Consider the following 24,396-nt stretch of genomic DNA (forward strand, 5'->3'; position numbering starts at 1 on the left):
GTATAACTGATTCACTTTGTTATAAAGCAGAAACTAACACACCATTGTAAAGCAATTATACTCCAATAAAGATGTTAAAAAAAAATCACGATGCTGCATTAATCAATGAATTTCACCTATCTTTGTACAAACTGGTTTTCCAGAATCATTTCTATAAACATATAATTTTAAAAGGTAACTTAATGAGATAAAAATTATCTAGAGGTGATGTTTGAGGGAATATTTAATATTTATTTATCTTCATGTGGAAACTATACTAAAGAATGAAGTTTGCAGTCAAATCGATTTTTCAAAAGGAAAAGTATATGCTTGTTTAAAACAATGGATAATGAATTTTAAAACAACTTAAAGTACAGAGGATGAGTGCTGGAAACATATTAGCTGATCTTCAAGGGAAAACTAATATTTCAAACCAAACAGTACCTAAATAGATAATATTTATGTTAAGACTTGTTTGTTTTGTCTGAGAAATCTAATAATCTGGCTCTTCATGTCATATTACCAAAAAGAGAATACAATCCACAACTTGAGCCCTTATATAAATTATAAATTTTTATATGTGAGTCCTGATGTAGGCAAGAAGGCTGGTCAGCCCTATCAGCAATTTTTTCTTTTTTTTTTTTTTTGCTATTCTTTGGTCACTTTAGCTATGGAAAACTAAAATTTTAATCATAAATGTGAATATATTTTACTTAATCAGTTAAAAGAAGATTTAGTCTTCTTTTAGGTTGTGCTCTCCTTTGTGTCAATATATGCAGTAGAGTTTTAAATAAGAGCTATAATCTTAGAACTTTGTACCTTGTATACTTATTAAACTCATGATCTTCTTTTCTTATTATTAATTGGTCTGAAAGTGCCATTTAAAATTCTACAGAGATTTAAAAACTCTGCTAAATATAACGTTCACATGGGAAGTTATTTGTTCTACGAATAACTGTCTTTTTTTTTTTCCTTGAGACTGTGCAAATCCATTGTAGTTAACTCTCATTAGACAATCTTTGGGATTGAGTGAACAATCTCTCTGCCTTGTATCCTGCTCTGGTTGATTTTCTAGGTTTGTCCTTGTCTAAGCAGGTGATGGAAAGGAACAGGGAGAGCAGCTACCGCAGCATTAGGAATAAATGTGTGCTTGTTTATTGATGGTTCAGTAAGAGAGCCCTGGGAGGTGTCACTTTCATTTCATTTAAAAAAAATTTAACTGTGGTCTAAGCACCATCCCTTGTTCTACCAGAAAGACTGTTTACTTATATTGAAGCTCTTGCTTTTAGACCAGGAAATCAGTAAATATCTTACTATTAAATCCCCAAACTTGAATTATAAGACTGAATTCTAATTTATTCACTAAATCATAAATTCAGCTCCAATGCTATTATTATCTTGATATTTAATTGTTGAAACAAAAAGCCAAAGATCGATTTCTGAGTTTTTGAGAAATAAAGTTGGTGCAGTCTTTACCCTCACTATTATGATCTATAATACATTGTATTTCAATATCTAATTTCTGAATGTGGAGATGACAGTCCTTTTTTTTCTTTCTAACATAATAACAACAAATGAAAAGTGCTACCCAAAATATACTCTAAATGTAAAATATTTTAAGTTTGTGACAATTAAGGTCAGCTGTGAAGAGCAGCTTTTTTTTTTTTTTCTTTTTTGCTGTTTGTGGACATAGTGGAAGGAATAATAAGCCCCTGCCCCCGTCCTCCCTGTTTGCCGGCTTTCTGATGACAAAGGGCGGATATGTGGCGAGCAGATACCTCATTTACATCACACGCATAATGTACTTTATCTGGGATATTAGCTTCTCGGAGTTGGCAGTGTTACCTAACACACACCGCGATCAGCACAATTTTTGAGGCTGCAATAATCAGAGGAATGCAGCAGTGATGTGCGAACAAGAGGAAATAACATGGCATTATGATGTACCCATCATTGTTCTGTTGTCATCCTTCCTAACCAGTTTGCTGTCCTTCGGAGCCTCACAAAAGGGTCATGAATTTAATAGAGTAAAACATGGAACTGGGTGCAAGAGTAATACATCTATTTCCAAGCTCCACATTCAGAGAAAAAGGGAAAATATTGACTACACAGAGGACAAACTGCCCTGAAAGCTTTGTGGGTCTATGCATATGCTTATGTAATCTTCAAACAAGATGTGCAGTTTTTTACAAATGTGTCTGGCCTCACTTCATCTCAAGTAAGCATTTAGATACAAAAAAGTCAGATATAGGAAATTAACTAAATTTTCAAAAATCTGCAAAACATGTTTCTAATAAAATATTGTCTGTTATATTAATAGCATGCTGTTTACAGAATTTATTCTTAGCATATTAACCTCTTCATGGTTTTCACACATTTAATAAAAGATAATAATCTCCTAGCAGTTTTCACTCATTTGTTCAAGACTTTAGCAGGAGTTCCATCCTGCAAGTATTTTACAAAGCAGTTTGCGTGTTCCTGTTCTATAACCGTTTGCAGTATTCCCAAATAACTCTTACACATGAGTTCAATAAATAATTGGAAGCCCAGATGTTTGAAACGGATATAGCAGATACACTGTAGCTGTATTGAAAATACAACTACTTTCCCTTTGTCCTCTCATCAACTTCACAGCATTGCACCCTGCCATTTTCAGTTCTCTTCTAGTTAAACCTAGAGGAGCATTTGGCATGTACACGTTCTCACACGTGCCCTTCTCAAACGCAGCGTGTGGAGGCATCCTGTGTTTTTGTTTCTGACTTGAGACATTCCAAGGAGGAGTTTTACTTCTTCAGACTGAACTGTAGCATTCTTTGTCCCTTCAGTCCTCCTCCTGATAAGAGACTTGAATTACCCCTTCCCATAGCAAATAACTAGAAATCTGTGTACGCTCCCTTCTTAGACTGAGCCTCACTCATTTCTGTGTCCCTCTCTAGCAGCGCTAAGCTAAAGCAGGCTCCTGTCCTGTGTTTGATAGATAACTAAAAAATATTAGGTATCAGTAAAAACTAAGTGTGTTCTTGAACTTGGTTTTAAAATATAGCTCTCTAATTTTCAGGAACTGAAAAAAACATGAGGAAAATTCTAATTTCATTTACAACAGCTTTAGGTTATTAAATTTTTGCTGCTACCTCTCTCTCCGTATGCAGCTTTTCATTGTATAGTTAAAAATGATTCTTTCTAACTTACATGTCTTGGTTTCTTCCTCTTTGAAATATTTACACCAATTCCTGAAAAATGCTGTGACATTATCAGAGAAAAGTTGTTTTATTTCTTTTTAAGCGATAGAAGAGTATTATGGCTACATTCGGGAATTTTTAATTTGTATCTTATTTAGTCTGGTGTGCAGTGTGACACCAGTTAATTGTATGTTATTTTGTGGTAACTACATGTTAACTCTGTTGGAAGTAATGGTAATTATACTGTAATTGATATCAGTTCTCCCACATCTTTGGAAAACCATACAATTAACACATATCGCCACAGTTGGACACTATCTTTTGTCCTTTGTAATGTTGCCATGTTGGAGTACTATTTTGAATAGGGTCCTAAATATTTTCTTCTTCTTTTAAACTCATTTGAAAAATTCCAAATTTAAGATATTTTAATTTTCATGAAATGAAACATAGTTTCTAAATTTTAATTTTACATAATCATGAAGAAAGCTTCTTTCCCAAATAATCAGACATAGTCTTGGGTTATTTTTATTTTTATTCTTTATTTGAAACGTCATTTGTGACTTAACATGACTTTATTAGTACTTTCTATTTCCTAGAGGAGGATAACAATAGAATATGCAAAATCCTGACATCAAGGAGTTAGTTTTTTCTGAAGAGAGACCCTCTTCTTACTAGCAATCTTTATGTTACTTTGCATTCAGACAAAAATGGGTGTATTCTGTGCTAGTGCCGCCATAATGAATATCAAACTAGGAACATATTTGCACCAAATTTAGATAAAACGTTTTCCCTTGATTTTACTTGCCTCTTTCCTTTGCCTTTCCCTTGCTTTGGGTCCCTTTCCTTCTATCACTTTTGCCTAAGTTGGAGATGGAATTTCAGAAGTAGCAAATAAAGGCTTTCTGGCTAAGTGTGAGCATGGTTTGGTAGGCTTGTTTGACAAATAGATTATCTTTGAGTGATTTTGTTAAGAATATGAATAATTGCTCACAATTTTTTATGACATGGCAAAGTGACTTTACTAATGTATGCTGCAGCGTGGGTCTCAGGAGTAAAAAAGTTGAGTATCGTAGAATTGTAAGATTTCAGAGCTGGAAGAAACCATAGAGATAAGTTGGTTCAGCTCCCTCGTTTTACAGGTGGAGTAATCAGGAACTAGCATTGTTTGTAAAGAGCACATGTGTGCAGAATAGTTCAGCGGAAGGAGCAGGAGACTGGGAGTCTGCAGGCTAAGTGCTGTGAGGCTAAGTGATGTGTCCTGGATCTGTTACCAGTCAGCTGAGGGATTTGGGGTAGGCATCCTAACCTCCTTGGTCTCTGTACTCTCTGAGTGAAGAGGCCTTTACGTTTCCTTCCAGCACTAAAGCCTTCTCATGCCCCCTATTTTTCTTTTTAAGATATGTGTTATTTTTGTAGAACACATATTTAATTATAGGAAAATCTCTTAGGAGATGTGATCTATTTATATATCTCACAAGTTAAAACAAATACATGGTGGTAATACCTTACATTTTTTCCATTTTTTGTGTTTATGTTTCTGAGGAAAAACTCTTCAGATTTATCAGTTTGCCAGCTAAAATTGAAATAGAAGGTATATTTTTGAAGAAAATATTCATTCTTTGTTTAGATAGCTTTGAATAACGTGAATAAACTGCACCTGTGTCTCCACAAACAATATTAAAAGTATAGATTGTAAATTAAGTAGGTATCTGAAATCAAGTACCTAGATTTGAACAAACAGAATTCCCAAGAATTTTTTGGACAAACACATTTGCTTAGCTGGTCATTAATTTTATTGTGATACTCTTTGTTCATGTGATAAATGTTAGAATAATAAAGTCTTGCTGGTGGTTTAAGTGGAGATAAAATTCTCCAGTTTTTAAATCATGTATTCAATTTTAATAGGAGTTTGTATAATTTTACAATGGAGCTTTTTGTGACCTTGTTACTGAAACAAATAGTTAATCAGAGAATATTCAGGAACAAATATGTATCATGCCTCTGTATAGGAATAAAAAGTTGGAAACCACATATAAGTAGGAGTTGGGCTGCCACACAACTGGATTTGCTTAAATCTGAACACTTTATAACTCTACTTGGGAGTTGCAAACTTATAAATAACCTTGCAATTGGTTAAAACTGTATTAGAACCATATGAATGAGACAGAAAGCATTTGCACTATAATCCTGATGAAACTAATTTAACTCAGTGGCTCCCAAGCCTAAAAGGGTCTCATATCTTCAGAGTTAATGCTACTTTATCATTTATCATCTGATGATCAGTGACAAGAGTCTAAGTGTATGTTACAGGAGATATACAGAATACTGTCCTTGCCAGGGGTGCGGAGAGAGAACTTGCTTAGCTTGGTGTACTCTTCAAATCCTGAGGGGCACTTGTCATACATCATTTGTGAATGTTTTTGAAAGCTCCATAAAACATATCCACAAGAAGTTCTGCAGACACTAGTCCATTTCAGCAGGCTTGTGCTGCATGCTTCTTCTGGGCTTATAGGATACAGTCCTAGCTGGAGGTAGAGAGGATCAAGAGCCACTTTCCCTCCCCCAAGGAACTTGTGGTCCAGTGGCATGTATCAGCCTCCTGAGAGGTGATCTGAACAGCTGTGTCAGTCTCTATATCTTGCCTCAAGTATGAGTTTCTGGAATTTTGAAAACTTTGGCCTAGCCCTTACAAGTCTTTCCTCCCTTTAAGGGAAAACTTTCTCTTTTGAAGAATCCTAGCTTGCTAGCTAGCTGGCTATAGTTGTTAATAGATAGAATCACTACTAGATACTAATGGCAAAAGCTTCTAGAGTATTGTTTCTGAGGCTCGTAGGACCTCATGTCTAAAATTTGTTTCCTTATTACTTGATATTTTTTGGCCAGTGACAAGAGCCTTTTATAACACAAGAGGCAGAAGTTGCCACTGTATTAGTTTGCTAGGGCTGCCATAACAAAATACCACAGACTGTGTGGCTTAAACCACAGATATTTTTTTTCTCACAATTCTGGAGTTTAAGGGTCCAAGATCAAGGTGTTGGAAGAATTGGTTTCTCCTGAGGTCTCTCTCCTTTGCTTGCAGATGGTCGCCTTCTCACTGTGTCCTCACATGGTCTTCCCTCTGTGAGCACACAGCTCTGATGTCTTTCTGTATGTCCTAATCTACACCTTTTATAAAGACACTAGTCAGATTGGATTAGGGCTCACCCTAATGGCCTCATTTTATTTTATTTTTGTTTAATACAGGTTTATTCATTTTTCCTGTGGGTTTGAATTCAGAATTGAAAATGTTGAACTATATTGTAGACAATTTTTAAAGGTCACTTTCAAAAGTACCACTGTGAGGGTTATAATGGAAAGATCACAAATATATACCTATGGGATGAGTTAAAAAAAAAAAAAAAGCTCTCCTAATCCAAAGTTTTTCAGCCTTAGCTCTATTGACAGTTTATTTTTTTAATTTTTATTGGCTTATAGTTGCTTTACAATGTTGTGTTAGTTTCTGCTGTACAGCAAAGTAAATCAGTTATACGTACACATATATCCACTCTTTTTTAGATTTCCTTCCCATTTAGGTCACCACAGAGCATTGAGTAGGGTTCCCTGTTCTATACAGTAGGTTCTCATTAGTTATCTATTTTATACATAGTAGTGTATATATGTCAATCCCAATCCCCCCATTCATCCCAATCCCCCCTTCCCCCCTTGGTAACCATAAATTTGTTCTCTACATCTGTGACTCTATTTCTGCTTTGCAAGTAAGTTCATCTGTACCATTTTTCTAGATTCCACATATAAGCAATATTATGCAATATTTCTTTTTCTCTTTCTGACTTACCTCACTCTGTATGACAATCTCTAGGTACACCCACATCTCTGCAAATGGCACTGTTTCATTCCTTTTTATAGCTGAATAATATTCCATTGTATATATGTACCACATCTTCTTTATCCATTCCTCTGTTGATGGACATTTAGGTTGCTATACATAGAAAATCCTAAAGATGCTACCAGAAAACTACTAGAGTTCATCAATGAATTTGGTAAAGTTGCAGGATACAAAATTAATACACAAATCTCTTGCATTCCTATACACTAACAACGAAAGATCAGAGAGATTAAGGAAACAATCCCATTTACCAACGCATCAAAAAGAATAAAATACCTAGGAATAAACCTACGTAAGGAGGCAAAAGACCTGTACTCAGAAAACTATAAGATACTGATGAAAGAAATCAAAGATGATACAAACAGATGGAGAGATATACCATGTTCTCGGATTGGAAGAATCAATATTGTGAAAATGACTATGCTACCCAAAGCAATCTACAGATTCGGTGCAATCCCTATCAAATTACCAAGGGCAATTTTTCACAGAATTAGAACAAAAAATTTTACATTTTGTGTGGAAACACAAAAGACCCTGAATAGCGAAAGAAATCTTGAGAAAGAAGAACGGAGCTGGAGGAATCAGGCTCCCTGACTTCAGACTATACTACAAAGCTACAGTAACCTCCTTTGAATTTAACTACCTCTTTAAAGACCCTATCTTCAAACACAATCACATTCTGAGGTATGAGGGGTTAGGGCTTCAACACATGAATTTTAATTTTAAGAGGACACAGTTCAGTGCTTAACAGCTATCTTTGCTTAGCTTGGTTATTCCCAGACTCTTGTGAAATTATTTTCTTTGGGATTACAGTACCTAAAGAACCCCCTTGATCAAATTCTTTATGTCTCTGTTCATGTAGTTTCATCTGGATTATCTTCCCTAGAGATATTCTTGTTTCTCTAGAGGAATTAAACTGAAATTAATATGATTTTGTTTAACAGTTTATTCTATTGTATTCTCATAAAGTATTGACATTATGAATTAATTCCAAGAATAAATTGCTAATGATGGATTGCTCAGCAATGTAAGAGTGTGTAAGAAGAATATTTGGAAATAGTTGTGGTTGACATTTTAGGGAGTAGTTTTGCAGAGCCCTTTTGAATAGTAATAGCTAGGCAGAATTCCTATATTTCAGCACTAAACCAACCCTGACCAAGAGATCACTCTATGGTTCAGCCAATTTACATATCTTCCTTTGTATTTATCTACCTTTTAATCATCTGTATCTCAGTGTTTTCAAAAAAGATCTGAAAATTAATTTAATTTTAAAGTAAAATTAAAATGAAAAAAGAGAAGGAAATATTGTTAACAGCATTATCAGGATTTAGCAACCAAAGTGCCTAGTACGTGCCAACATCATGAGAAGCACTGACGATACGGTTGTTAAGACATGGACACCACACCTTAGAGAGTAAGTTGGGGAGACATGTAAATAGATACATAAACCAATAATTTTAATGCATTTTTCTATAAACATGGTGTGGTAATGGAACAAAACAGGGGAGCTGGTGGAGGGCAGTCAACAAAGGATTTTGTCCAGAAGAAATGCTTTAATTAGGCCTAGAACGGGCTAATTATAATGTCATCAGTAAAGGAAGCGCATTCTAGAAGAGGGAATGGTGTATGCAAATATACAAGGGCATAAAATATCGTAGCTTGTTCAGGAAACTCCAAGAAACTCTTATCTTCTTGGAATAGAGATAATAAACCAGAATGAGCAAGACGTAAAGCTGATGAGGAGAGAAGGAGCCAGATCCTATAAGGTTACACAAGCTGCACAGAGAAGTTTGGTTCTCCTCATGTGGATGATGGGGAGCATTTGAAGGCTTATAAGTAGAGGAAAACAAGATCCAGGTACTACATAATTACTAAGGCTAAGATTTAAATTTAGTTCTAAGATGCTTTGAAGCCAAGACAAAAAGGAAAGCATATTTGGTTATATAGTTGTGTTGTTGACACAGGAGAATGGATATTGGCCTTTAGATCAGGACACCATCTTCATTAGTGTTTAACTTTGAAATATTTAGCAAGTGCTAAATAATATCTTTAACAGAAGTGGATATTTTATGAGCTGCTTTATTTTTGCACAGCACTCACATATATAATCTCTTATTTAATCTTCTCAACCCTGCAGCATGAGCATTTTCTATTCCATTTTACAAATGAGGAAACAGGCTCAGAGAGATCACATAGTAATTAAGTTGTAGAGTTATTATTCTAAATTCACCTCAGCCAAAATATCTATCTAAATTTTGGTTAAGTGACTTAAAATATAAAAAATCCTTTTTGAGCCTCACCTATTCTCTTGTAAAACTGACAGCAATAGTAATATTTTTCCTTGTAGTATTGGTGTGAAAATTAAAGGGAAATACTCATTGGAAAGAGCCTTGCACCTAGTATATGATCAGTAAATGACACCCTTTCCTACTTCTACTCCAATACATGTATTTGTGCTACAGAAGCAAACACAGTTGGAAAACTTAGGACTTAGGAATGATTCATGAGTCCTAGCACAGTTTTGGTGTTAAGTGCATATTAAAAGGTAGACAAATTAATAGCTTTAGCTGACAAAATGGTATTTAACAATGGGGTTCATTACCTCATTTCTCACAGCCAGAGTCTTTTTTATCGTGATGACTGACTCTGGGACCATCAAAATATCATTATGAAAGTAAATCCCAGTGCCTCCAAAGTAACTCCTTCCATAAAAAGAATCACCTTTTTAAAAGTATTTGTGGTTACTTTCCAGTGTAAAGCTTACATTTTCGATCCTTCATTAAATTACTAAATTTATAATAAAGGATGTAAAATAAAGACTAATAAAGTGATAGCTTGTTAAGTCAATAGAAAGTAAATAACGTGTGCTTAAGTACTATTTCTTGAGAATCACATCATGGCAAGATATACCCAGAGCCAGGAATTAGAGCAAGTCTTTCAGAGTAAGGTACAGACTCTCTCTCAACATTATACTTAGCATTGTCCTGTTTAAAAATAAACAAACAGGGGGCTTCCCTGGTGGTGCGGTGGTTGAGAATCTGCCTGCCAATTCAGGGGACACGGGTTCGAGCCCTGGTCTGGGAAGATCCCACATGCCGCGGAGTAACTAGGCCCGTGAGCCACAATTACTGAGCCTGCGCGTCTGGAGCCCGTGCTCCGCAACAAGAGAGCCCACGATGGTGAGAGACCCGCGCACCACAATGAAGAGTGGCCCCCGCTTGCCACAACTAGAGAAAGCCCTCGCACAGAAACGAAGACCCAACACAGCCATAAATAAATAAATAAATAAATAAATAAATAAATAAATAAATAAATAAATAAATAAAAATTAAAAATAAAAAACAAAAAACATCTCTGTAAGTCTGATTATAAAAAAAACAAACAAAAAACTTTTTATTTTTAAATGTGTACTGCTTTTTAAGCCAAGCATTTGTGGTGGGTATTGTCTTCTTTTGCCTGTGTTTTGCAAAGACTTTGCAAAGATGCAGGTGTTAAGCTGCAGAAATTCCAAGTCAGACTCAAAAACCTCTTTTTCATATTGTTATATAATTAAATTGTATTATTCTATTGTGTTCTTCTAAAATGGCTCACTTCCCTCTTTTGCAAAATATTTATGGTATTTTTCCAGATTTCCTTGTTTTGATGATTATTGCCCAAAGAGACATCATCGATACAGTGTGGAGTGTTGAATCTAAAATCTTTTTCACAAACTTGAAATATTATAAAATTGTTAGTTTTATACCAATTATAGTTTTATACCAATTATAAAATTGGTAGTTCTTGTTCCTTTTGGACACACTTGTACAGAGTGTTTTGATTTATGTAGATTAATCAATTATGTGGGCTTGTAAAAACCTGAAAGTATTTATGGACACTAACAGTAAATGCTACGTAAGATATATAGAAAAGGTGCAAGACACAATCCCTGGCTTGAAAAATCTTTTGATGTTGTTAGGGGAGAGTTGGAGGTGCACGTGAAGCAAAGCTCAATTCTTTAATAATAGTATGTAACTAGGGACTAATTATATACGGAAGGTTAGGAATTTTTGCATATCAGAAAGTAGATCAGAGAGGTTATAGAGGTAATGGACAACTTGGACTTTTCAATATGAATAGAACTTGGCAAGGAAGAAGAGAGAAGGAAGCATCATTCTAGTGGGCATGGGGAAGAGGAAGCAGGCCTTATCATGGTATTATTATACCTGAGCAGAAGATGTATGATGGGAGAGTTGTAGGAAATTGAGTTTCAAAAGACGTGTGGGGAATAGTGTATAAAGGACCTTGAAACTCCTCCAAGTAGAGGAGTTTGGATAAAATGCAATAGAAAATAGGAAACCATGGAAGGTTTTAAATCAGAGCCATGAAGTGGAACCCTGTGAGGAGTGAGAGCAGGTGGGGGGGTCAGTGTCAAGGTTCAGACAGACCAGAGAGGAGGTGCGGCAGTAATGTAGGAGTGCAGGTGTGAGGGCCTGTGCTGGGGTCGGTGACGAGGGAGGACATGGAGGGGAAGGACCAGTGCAAGAGGCTCTGCAGAAGAAAAATCAGCAAGCTTGGAAGATTAAGTGGGCACAGAGGGGCAAGGAAAGCACTGAGACAAATAGTACCGACCAGTTGGTATTGATGTAAACAGAGGATGGGAAGGGGAGTTGTGTAAGGCGAAAGCTGCTTTTGCAGGGAAGTCTTTACTTTTGAGAAAGAGTTTTCCAGGATTGGAAAGACACTAAAGCTTGGAGCCGGGATGAAAGGGCAAACCTTCTTTTGGGTAGTATTCAACAACTCAGACATAGCGGAAACTTTAAGGGTAGGTAGTATCTCAGAATATTGTGGTGGCCTTAGAGAATTTCTATTCATAATGCATATATTTGTTATTTCTCTTAGAAAACTGCTTCAGGAATACACAGAAACATGATTGGTAGCACTGTAGTATTAATTTTCCCTGCAGAATTCCTTATTATTACAAATTTGAATGGTTTTAAAGATTCTTTAGTATTTAAATAAGTATTTTAGGACATAACAGCAAAATTCTTATTTACTCAAAAAATATTCATACCAAAATCCCCATGTAGGAGATAGGTGGTTCTAAATTTGTGATTAAATGAGCATAGAATTTTCTATTTTCTATCTTCTGTATAGCAAATAGAAGTATGATATATACAATATGTATGTATTTGTAGAAAATATTATAAAATATTTGTATAAAATATATATACTAATATTCTATGAACAGAATATTTGAGAGCTAGTGTAGAGTATACTAATTATAATGGAACTTACATGTAAAAGTAACATGAGATTTTTTTTTACCCATTTTAACTGAAATATAAGTAATGGCCTCTTAGGTGTGTGTTCTGTGGTTGCTATGGATGACCTCATATTCAGACATTCTTTGGAAAAGACCTATGAATACAGATTGGTAAAGTACCTCTCATTTAGACCACTGGAATAAAATGCATCACATCATTGTCCAGCCATGTCTGCCTGTCAAATGAAATATATTTGTTTGTAAGGCAACAAACAAAAAGCCTCTCTCAGCATGTACAATTTTCCACTTCAGTTTGTGGAAAACAGGACCATGTTGAAATCATTTGAGGTGTGGTATAGGTTGGTCAGTCTTGGAAATCCAGAGGGAGCGTGCCCAGTGCATCATTACCTTTCATGTGTTGGTTTTCAGGAGATGGCTGTAATCAGTCATCTCACATGTGGTTTGAAAAAAGGCTTGTCTCACTGGCAAGCAAACTGTTATTTAAGTACACAATCCACTCTACTACTGAAACAGTTTTGCCAAACTTATCCAAGTATTCTCACATGCTTAAAGATGGTATAAATATCATTTATTGCTAGCAGTTTTCTTCAGACTATATGGAATGTCTTCCTGCTGCCTGCTCTAAGTGTCCCAGTTTACATTATGGCCTTTACTGCCTCTGTTTGATGGAGTGATCAGTAAAAATTTAATGACACTATAAAATAATAAAAATGTCATTAATTTACCACGGATCTTGGATGCAGTGGTTGTAAAGTTACATTAATAAACAGAATATTTTTTTACAACAAAAAGCATTGTTACGTGGGAACATATAAATAACACACATAAATTTAAGGGCAATTTTACTGTTAGCACACACATTATTATGGAATAGCCAGTAAGTGTATAAAACATAGTATATAAAATTTTATTAAAATATACTGTGCACATCAAAAATTCAGCTTTTATCTAAGTGCAAAGAAAAGCCATTATTGTGTGCTTACTGTTTCATTGCTGTTCTTTCCCCATATCACAATTTTACATTTGTTGCCAGTAAGAGGGAGTTGATTTTTTTTCCTAGATGAAAATAAACCTCTGTTTTTTTAGTTATCCCAAATTCATTCTCTCTCTCCACCGATGCAAATACAGAAATGATCAATCTTGCCATGGTAGGGAGGGAAAAGTTGCTAATTTAATGCAAAGTTAAAAATAATGCCTGAGGAGTTGAATGGTTTGTTCAGTGACACTGGAAATAAGGGATAATAATGCAGCAGTCTATCTGTCACCAGTGAGGCTGCCCCGTCATTGACTCTGATAATATGTGAAGATGATGAATGCTACCGTCTTGTGGCTTGTAACATTTAACATTCATCAGCTCTCACTAAAGGGGGCTTTATCATTTAAATATCTTTATTTAATATGCAACATCTACCTCATACATCATAATTTCAAAGCACTTAGAGAGCCAACAGTCCTACAACACAGCAGAGCTGACTTTAATTTTTTTCAATAACTTTTATGTTGCCTGCATGTTTGTGACTGACAGTGCATAAGTAAGTGTCTGATCACATCACTGCATGTAAAACGCACATTTCACTGTCATCATGAAGACTGGGAAGTTTTCCTGCCTGGAGGGGTTGAGATTAAAATTAGCATTGAGGTGTTTTGTTTATATCTCCAAAATACCTACTTGCGAGCTATGTAATTTGCGAGAGCTAGTTCAAGTGCATGGAAAACTTGTAGTTAAGAGCTTGCCACCCACTGCCTATGTTTTCCATATCGGGGCATACCCATTGGCACTTAATGGCCAGAAGTTGAGGGCCTCTTGGAACTAAAGTATCTTTGAACTTCTCTCTGTGCCTCTGTCCACATTCTGTATTTACTAGGCTCATATTCAACCTCACTGGTAAAATCTTTGCTTAGCTCAGCTGCCCAGAGCTAACTTGTAGACATCAGACCCTCTTATCTTATGGTTATGTGGCTGGCAAATAAATATTCTGAGCTATTCTTTGAAGAAAAGAAGGAAATCTTCTGGGAGACTAGGTAGAAATTTATATGAAAGGGCATGGCTTTGCAGGGTCCTTCTTTAATCTCAAACACAAGTGCTTAATATTACCAAATATAAAATGCAGCCCACTGCCCAAAACAATTTTTATCATTGATTTATTTTCTGCCTATTTAACTAGTGTTTCATGGGATATTCTTCCTCGACTTCTACTCTGTCAAAATATTGATATTTTATAAGGAAAGTATCTCTGCAGAATAATTTTTTTTTTCAATGAAGTCAGAAAAATGTATGACTTCAAAGACACTGTGAATGTGTTGTTGAATGTTCTGAATGTTTTTTGTTATGATTAAAAACAAGCTGATACTACTGAATTGTGAGTGCACTTCACTTTTTATAAAAGAAAAGATATTATCATCATGTAAGCTTTGTTGTCTTAGGATTTTACAAACCATGGCATGTAATTTTCCCTCTTCTCCTTCCTTGTCAAAATATTGATATTCTTTCAGGAACTTTATTTTTTTTTTTTACTGAGAATATTTTCCGGTAAAATCAAAGAGAATGAATGACTAGAAAGATACTTGAAATATGCATATTGATAGGTAGCACAGTCTGTTGATTTTCAGAGAAAGTTGTTTTTCCCCCCATGAAAATACAGATAAAGGTTGTTCTTCCAAGAAGATTGCAGGTGTCACATCAAAACTCCTTCTGCATTTAACATAGGGAAAGCATTCACATGCAAATATTTGAAATGCGAAACAATGTGATAAAACAAAGGTTGAATATTTTGCTTTCCCTGGTACTGCTTATTTTCACTTTAATTCTTTTTCTTTACATCATGACAACCAAAAGTGCTACTCAAAAATAGAAATTGGCTGATTAAAAACAGCTGTCCTCCCCCCTACAATGTGTGAAACTCTCGTCTGGCTTGTGGTTGCTCTTTGTTGTGGCCTGCATCTGGGTTAATTTGTTCTTGTGCAGCGGCAGTGTCACATAAGAAGATATTGGGGAACCATACCTAATTTGCTTTTTATTTTCACTCTGTTTTTTATAAGTGTGGTGTTTCAGAGGTTTCCCCACATACTGCTATTGTAGCTAGTTAGTATTACCCAGTTGGGGAAATTCATGATTATAATTTTGTTGCAGTCTTTCATAGAAATGTTGCTAGATTAAAGCAAGGTTTATACTGTGTTTTCTTCCAACACAGATTTCAACATATTCCATGATGAAGGGGAACTGGAAGACTTCCTGCACAATTTGACTGATGGGAATTAATTATAGAAATATAATGATATTCAAAAATAATCATATTAGAAAGCACGAATGTAGTGAGACTGTACAAATGAGACACAGCCTCTATCAAGTAATTGTAGGTTTGCTCTTTAAGAATATTTCCAAGTTTCTAAACATCTTACAGAAGAGAACACTCAGAGTGTTTCCGTCTAATGCCGAACATGCCTAGTACAGAACTAGGTCATTGAACAATAGACTGAACAGCAATCAGCACTCTACTGCTGCATAATGCATTAAGTATAACATGCAGAAACCATTCCCGGAGCTGGAAGCTGCTATTTCATGTCTGTAAATTCAAGCTGACATGACATTTAATATTGTTTCATAGTAATGAACAACAAGGTTTCATTCATTCATAAGCACAACACAAAGCCAAGTTTGAGTCTGGAGAGTAGCAAGGAGGAGAGAAGGGGACACGTGCTGTGTTTCTGCAGACAGGAGCACCATGTTAATTATGATCAATGAGCCCTCTGCTACTGATCCAGAGAGCTACAGGAGGAGAGTTCACTGTGATGTTTCAGACTCCTGATCCTAGAAGAACAGGTTAACAATTAAAACATCTTTGTGTTTCCCTACTATAATGGCAAGAGTGTTTAACTTTCCTGACTCAAGGCCTGGCTAGGAGTAATGTTCTCCTTTTCACTTACCAGGAAGTTACAGTTCGAACTCCTCAGCAAAATAATAGTATTAATGCCATCATCTAGTCTGCCTGCTTTGAAATATTTGTTTTTGAAATCTTCTTGTCTAAAATTCTGATTCGTATTTTTCCAGGAGTACCAATGCAAACTATGATCTCTAAAAAAGAAAATTCCTCTCCCATTGAATAACAGTATATTTTAATGGAAACCGATCTTTCAAATTTTGCAGTTTTGACTCACACCTTTCATTTGCATTCCTTTTAGAATACTGGAGCAAATCCAACAGAGAGATGTGCAGTACAGCCCTGGCAGGTTACCTGCCACAGATTTCCTTTCCTTATAGGTACTATGGTTTAGGTGCTGTCAACACTGTCAGTGCCATAAACAGGCTTTAGTGGAATCTTCCTGAAAAGTTTTCTGAGCTCAAGTTGGTCAGAAATGATGTTTGTAAATCAAAGTTTTGTCCATTAAGAAAGATAGAAACTGGAAGGAAAAAGTGGCTGCTTTGGAAGCTAGTATAAGTCTCTGATTATTCTTTCCTCTAGGAAAGAACACGCTTTGAAAATTTGGGGCCCCAGTTAACAGGAAAGTCAAGTGAAGATGGAAAGCTGGGCCCAGGTGTCATCGATCTTACTCGGCCAGAAGATGCAGAGGGTGAGTGGCTTTTCTGTTCTGCTGCTCTGTGTGTTTCTAGAGGTATGCCTGAGGTAGATGTAGGATCTTCATGGTCTTTCTTGGGAGTCACCAGATCAATTTTCTTGGCAAATCAGAAGAAATGTTAGGCTTCATTATATGTTATAGTTGAGGACTTTGAAATTCAGCTAGATTGTATGTTACTGAACACATAGCAATCCAGATACTTCAAGGTGCCATTTTAAAGTTTTAAAATAAAAGAACCCTCTACATTTCCATGAACAACAGAATTCTGTGTTTCATCCACCTCACGACATTCTTATAAAAAAAAAAAAAGGACGAACATACAAAGGAGGATTTTTTACCCCCAAATCAAGTGATTCCCAGGTGTAATCAAACCATTTTGGAAACTAAATTATAGTTTGAAGCAGATCTAGCATAAAATTAATAATTGCTTGGGCAAGGCCCAGCCTGTGTCTGGGTACTAACCGTTATAAAGTCTTTTGAAAGTCTGGATGGAAAAGACTAGCTTTACTCTCAATGTGTTTACCCACAGCACTATCAATGCCTGTCCGCTCCTCTTCCTTTTCTGTTTGTTTTAAATGCACAAGCAGCAAAACAGCAGAGATTGCTCCCCAGAGGCTGGGTACAATCTATGAGTTAGATCAGCACTTTAGTAGTAGCGTCGCCTGGTTATTTACTGTGTCATCCCAGAGTAGGGACTGGTTTTCCCGTTAGCTGTTGCTGTGTCAGAATCCCTCCCACCAGTCAGGGAAGATTAATTTGTTCTCTTTAGAGTAACACAATACTTCATCCATCTCGGGTCCCAGCTAAAGTCCTTTAGCTTGAGGGGAAAAATCTTACTATTATCCCTTTTACTGGCAGGATTCCTTCCAGGACCCTAATCCCTTGAAAACACATGAAGACATTTAATAGCAGCATCTGAACTGAGCATGGCTTCTAGTGATAGCTTGGGGCCATCCGAGGCAGTTCAGAAATCCCTGGCATGAGCACTAATAGATGGGTAGCATCAGCCATTAGGAAGTACTTCAGAGAGTTTTCAGAAGGCAGGTTTTTCATGCCAGTGGGAGAGACTAATGCTTAATGATAGTCCTGGGGACAAGGTGTTAAAATAAACTCTGATTGCTATGTGCATGTGTGAGGGGAGTGGGGAAGGAAGGGAAGCGAAGGGAAGAGGAAGAGGAACAGGAGCAGGAAAGGAGGAATAAAGAGGACTCTGAACGAGAAATATACTCACTGTCTTCCATGAAGAAGGTGTACTGAGAGCACGGTGACACTGACATTTCTATAGGCACTTAGAAGTGCGTGGTTTTCCCCTGGTGAGGACTGCGGCTCTGTGGTCTGGGGAGCTCGTTGTTCAGGTGTGGCACGTCTCAGTTTTGGTGGAAGACGGTACTACAGAGTACCTAAACCTTTGACCAGACACCGTGAAGTAATACTTTTCATCACTTTGGAGTATTCAGTCTGTTAATTTTTCCGTAGACTAGGAGTTACAGAGTTCCATTGCCCTTATCCTTGTTCTAACAGAGTTTTCTTAATCTGTCATTCAGCTTTCTTCACTTACTTCTTAACTGTACAATAGGTATAAAGTCATTTGCCTCTCAGTAATACTAATAATCTAGTTGATATCATGTGCTTGGTAAGTTAAAAATCATGGTCAGAGTTATTAAGCATTATAAAAAGAAAAAGTGAAAAGCTTAACTGTAGAGAAACATACTGTATAGAAAAAAATCTGTGGAACTTCCATTCAGTATCCAGATTGTCTGGATTCAAACCAATTTCCTAGTTACTTTGCTTTTTTTAGGCAAACATTTATCAAGCATTTATATGCCAGAGAATATGCTAAGCTTTTAACACATGTTTTCTCATTTAAATCATATACAACTCTGTAAAGAAGGTAATTTTTTTTTCCATTTTACGGATGAGAAAATAAAGGCTGAGAAGAGTTAAGTCACTTGCCTCAGGTCACATAGCTAGTGAGGGTAGAGCTGAGAGTTGATCCCAGGCAGCCTGGCTCCAGAACCCAAGCCGTTAAGCACTGTGCTCTCCTGCACCCCCTGTATATACAGATACAGAAGTGGTGCCTTCGTTTTTCTGAACAAACTCCTTGTGGCCTTCCTCAGTATGGCCCATTTCCTCTCCCCTAAATATAGCAAGTCATGCCATGCCCCAGCTCTCGTGTTACTCTGTCACACATAGCAGCAATGCCTGATGAGTGTAATAGTAGAAGGGCTGTAGTGGCCCAGGAGCTTAAGGAGCGTGTGAAAACCTCCCTTCAGAAGCTTGCCCAGAGTTGCCATTGAGACCTCGTGTGCTTTTGGGGGACTGTGAGTTCATGAATGGAGTCAAGTTACCTGCTCTAAAACCGACAGAAGGGCAGTGGCTTTGTGAGGATTGCTGGGATGCGTAGCAGCCTCTGCTGACTTCAGGATATTTCCTGGCATCTGTTCAAGCGTAAGCTGATTGCAAAGCCTGCTGGAGTTGCAGTTCATATTAAAGTCAGAGCAGATAACAGGTACACATAATACTTCCTCCACTTTGCTCCTCCGTATTTCCCTTAAGAGGAAGAGTAAGAAGGAAATGAAGTGAAAGAATACCTAAAAAATTTATTCACTCCTTCAGTCAGTCTTGGTCTAAAAACAAACAAACAAACAAACAAACAGACAAACATTTCTTGAGTGCCTGTTCTGTGTGCCAGTCCCTGAACTAGACACTGGATAAACCAAAGGAAGCAAAACAAATATGTTCCTGACCTCTTGGAACTTAAAGTCTAGTGAAGAAACACAGAAGATTCAAAGGGTAATGCATACATAGATACATGAGAGATATAATTATCACTGAGAAAAGTACTAAGAAGATCAAGACTTCTTTGTTCCCCACAGAGGTTCAGAGCGAAAGCTACTTAGGTAAGCTCCATTGGCAGGTAAGTTTTGTAGCTCTCACCCAGGATGTCATCCCTTCTTAGTCCACACATGATCATCTCCATGTTTCCTCTGGCTTTGGACCAGTTAAAATATTTTTCCAGCTTTATTGACATATAATTGACATATAACATTGGTGCAGATTTAAGGTGTACAATGTGATGATTTGATACACGTATATATTGGGAAATGATTACCACAATAAGGTTAGTTAACACCTCTGCACCTCACAGATTACCTTTTTCTGGTGAGAAAATTTAAAAACTACTCTGTTAACAACTTTCAAGTATATAAGACAATATTTTTAACTATAGTCACCCTGCTGTATATTAGATCCCCAGAGCTTATTCATCTTTATAACTGGAAGTTTGTTCTCTTTGACGGACATGTCCCCATTTCCCCCACCGTCTGGTCCTGGAAACCACCATTTTACTCTCTGTTTCTATGACTTCAGGCTTTTTAGATTCCGCATATGTGTGAGATCATATAGTATTTGTCTTTCTCTGTCTGACTTCACTTAGCGTAATGCCTTCAAGGTCATCCACGTTGTTGCAAATGGCAGGGTTTCCTTCTTCCTTTTTATGGATGAAGAATATTTTTATCACATTCAAAATATGTATATATAGCTATATAACATATTATGTAATATATGTAATACATAATATCATTTATCACATGAATTTATATATATGTATATATAAAACAGTCTCTTTATCCATTCTTCTGCTGATGTATACTTAGGTTGTTTTCTGTGTCTTGGCTATTGTGAATAATGCATAATGGCAGCTTTAAGGGGCTATGCCCTTCTTCTCCTTGCACCCCATTCTCCTGTGTGGCTTCTGAAGTGACTAAAGTAAGCCTGGCTTTCCAGGAAAATGTCTGCTGCCAGTTGCGAAAATGCCAATATCACTTAGTAAGCAACTTGTAGACCTGCTTCGTAGCTTTGAACATGGAAGCAGCAAGGGAAAGGTCACCAAAAGAGGCAGCTGTGCGTGTGTATTAACCACTCATCAAAATCAAATGACAAAACCGTAAGCCAGGAAAACAGAAATTAAAAATATAAAAGGCAAATGTCTTCAAAATTTTATTTTTAAAGTCCAGCTGTTATTTGGCTTGAATATGACAAGACAGCATTTCTTGTTCACCATGATATTTATAAAACTACAAATTCATTGGTGCTGGGGGCTTAGGAAACATGTTTAAGGTCTTGTTATGCTTTGGAGCATTTGTTGGCTTTATATGTATTGAGCGCACAAAAGTTGTTAGCTCCTATGTAGGGCATGTGAGGAAGAGAGGACTCAATTAATTGAGTCTGTCACCATGTATTAAGAATGACGAACAGATGTTTAACTTTTTATGGACTTTTCGTATGGCGTTTCCCCTCTCCTTGTTCTGCTTAGGCAAGAGTGCAATTCTTATCCCAACCCTCCTAATTTCAGGGTTGCAAAGTATAGTAGAAAGGGCTCTGGTCTGGTTATTGGGAAATTTGGATTAAAGTTCCTTTGCTAAATGAAGGCAAATAAGTGACGAGTGCCCCTGGGCTTAACTTTATCTTTTAAAAGAGGTATGTTGGATTCCATTATCTCTAGGGTCCCCTCCAAATGCAAGATTGTTATTAGGGTCTTCATGAAACATAGAGTGTGTTTCTTACAAGAAAGGTGATCTGTCCACAATAGCTTTCACTTGGTTTTTTTCTTCAGAGAAATAAAAGAGGAGACCAATACCATTGAGAGTATATTTGTACCATTTGCTGAATAGAATTTTCAAGTCTTTGATCTTTTCTTTTTATTAATGAGAATGATCTTTTCTTTTTATTAATGAGAAGCTCTCTCCAGTAGCATTTCCCAATTACCTTTCACAGATGGACCCCCGCCCCCTTCTTCTTCTCTTCCCCCTAGCAACAATAGTTGTAGCCTGCCTTATTTTTTATATTCTCTCCATCCTGTTTCTTCTCTCTCACACACCTGGGGCCTCTAAAGGGACACTTTCTTTTTTTCTGTTTTTCAGAATAGTTTGGGTAAGAAGACATTCTTCTAACACCTCTTTTAATTCTCAAATTCAATTATTGTGTCCCAGCGTCAGAGGGAGGCAACACCTCATTTTTTTTTGTTTTGTTTTTTCACACCTCATTTTGACGTGGAGCATAGTGGAATATGAGCTCTAAAAGGGATGAGCTCTGAAAGTGATTACCATTAGGCAGGCTTTTGGACCCTGGGTTGGAACTGTAATGATGTGCTGTCCTCCATGTATTAAAAACTTGCATTGCTTTGAATGGAAATGGATATGTGCACCAAGAATAACCCCTTTTAGAACTGTTGCTCTCAGGTTCTCAGATTTGCTTAGAAAGGTTTTATAGATTTGTACTGAATTTGTGAATTGGATCCCAGCCAAGATGGCCTTAACCCTTCTGAAAGCTTCATTTTTTTTGTGAACTTCTGATTGCTTCTAAGTTTTAAATCTTAGGATAGCTTTATTATTGTCAACTTAAGCTCTCTGTTTATAGACAAATAACAGGGACTGTAACTTTTCCTCTTTTTCCTTAAAAAATGCACCACTTAATGTGAATGTCTTCTCCTAAAAATCCTGCTTACCCTTTGATCCATACTCTGGGAAATCTTTGAAGCTTTTCGCATTTCCTTTCCCCTCCCTGGATCCTTACTCCTGGTAGAAAAGGAAGATTGACTTGGTGATACACGGCTCATTCAAGGCAGCAGAGGCAAGCTGTAGTATAATCTGGGGAGGGATTTAAAGGCTACATCTGCTTACACTTTGGAATGTAAAGGTCATTATTTGTTCAAGCCCACCAGAATACAGTGCTTCACATCACAACATTTAGATTCGCAGAATTGGAATAAAGGAGAGACATGTAATCAAATTTACAATTCCATCCAAGAAGTCCCTTTTTATATCCCTGACAAGTAGTCATCTCATTTCGGTTCGAATGCCTCTAATAGTCTCATGACAGAAAACTGACTACTTCCTGAGAAGCTCATTCCGGTTCTAATTTTTAATTCTTTGTTATTTGTCTTTGCTTCCTTATAACTTCTACTCATTGGTTCTAGTCTGACTTTTGGATTCCAACAAGATAAAGCTTACCATTTCTCCACGTGACACCCCTTCAGATATTTCCTCAAGGGTTAGGAAACTTAAATTCTAGTTGTTCTACCCTAAGCAAGTCAATTTCTTTCCCTGAATTTTCTCAGCTGTAGGTGAGGAAGTTGGTGTAGATGATTTCTGGTTTTTAAACTCTTATCTTACTGCTGTACAATTGAAATCATTCACCTTTCAGTCAACTAGAAAGTAACAAGTGTAAATTAGGGACCATACCATCTTTAAAATAAGTGAAATTATTATTGAAATATATCAGAGATGAGATGTCTTTGTCCAAGAAGGTATCCAAGTACTAGATTGTATACCAAGAATAAAAGATGGGGAATTACACATATTAAAATAAAAGACCCAGGGAAATCCAGAGGGAGCACCAACCAGAGCTTTGCTGTGGGCTTATGGGTCTGGCCTTCCATAGCTGCCTAAAATAGCATTTCCAGGCATCTCAGAAAAATGAATAGGCAAAGCAGTCTGTATGGAACCAGCAGGCTGAGGTCTGAGGCCAGGATGGGTGGCCAGGGAGACCCCAGACATGGTGAAAACTGAGTAACAGCCACACAGGCTGGGAGATAAGCAGAGTTCAAAAAGCCCTTGGCTCTAGACTAACTCTGTGGTATCACAAAAATGTATTTTACTGTGGATATAAACAGTTTTAGAGGATCCTGTGCACCAGTTTATATCAGCACTATATATAAAGTGCAGCTCTCTTAAACAAGCAAATAAACTTCTCTTAAAGAAATATATTTGCTGTGTCTTAAAAGCTCCCAAATAACTTTTAATGTTGGTAGAAAATAATTTCCATTGAACTTTCCAAGTGATGGATAGTCCTGATGGGATAAGAGAGTGAAATGTCAAGATTCTTGTATAACTCCATCCCCTAATACTCCATAAAGGGAATTCAACCTGCTTCTTAGAGTTGCTTAAGCTAGAAAACCCAATCAAAGCCCCAGCCTCCCTTTAGTGAGGAGCCTAGCCCTGTCCAAGAGCTGGTTTCTCATTGGGCTGCCTTCTCTAAAGAGGTATCATTGACAGTGTCACCACACACACAAAATTATCTGGTTTTCTGACTGAATACCCTCTGTTCTGGGGAAGAAATGCTTGTCTATGCCATTACTGAATCACACAGAAGTGCTCCCCCATCTTCCTGTAGCAACTGGGTGACAAAAGATTTAACGCTATCTACCATGAAAATTAGACCCAAGACAAGAACAGCCGGCACATGTTCCCAGTGGGACTGCAAAATCAGTCTATGGTTCCTCGGCAGTATATATGTCTGCTTCACATAAACCAACATATTAGAATAAACGCTGGCTGATAGAGGTCTATCTGCCATGTCTGGACTAACTGTGTAGTGACTGTTGAGGTGTGGACCTTGTCTAGTTCCCTGTCCCTAGAATCCTCTTCTCTTGGCAGCAAGAGCCACTTGACTTCCCATCTGCAGGCTGTAGAATTCAGCCCAACCTTAGGCTGGTGGAATTTAAAGAGTCTCAG

The 24,396-nt window shown here is 36.9% G+C and overlaps 1 protein-coding gene across 19 annotated transcripts in view; it reads left to right on the forward strand.

Annotated features, from left to right (window-relative positions):
- SOX6 (SRY-box transcription factor 6) overlaps positions 1 to 24,396 on the forward strand; it is a 640,888-nt gene that overhangs the window by 579,489 nt on the left and 37,003 nt on the right. For all 19 annotated transcript variants that reach the window (XM_057553078.1, XM_057553079.1, XM_057553081.1 and 16 more), the window contains one exon: positions 16,768 to 16,876. In XM_057553078.1, coding sequence (XP_057409061.1) covers positions 16,768 to 16,876 — 109 coding nt within the window. The remainder of the gene's footprint in view (positions 1 to 16,767; positions 16,877 to 24,396) is intronic.

Source organism: Balaenoptera acutorostrata, chromosome 9 (genome assembly GCF_949987535.1).
Source record: "Balaenoptera acutorostrata chromosome 9, mBalAcu1.1, whole genome shotgun sequence".
Classification (NCBI taxonomy): domain Eukaryota; kingdom Metazoa; phylum Chordata; class Mammalia; order Artiodactyla; family Balaenopteridae; genus Balaenoptera; species Balaenoptera acutorostrata.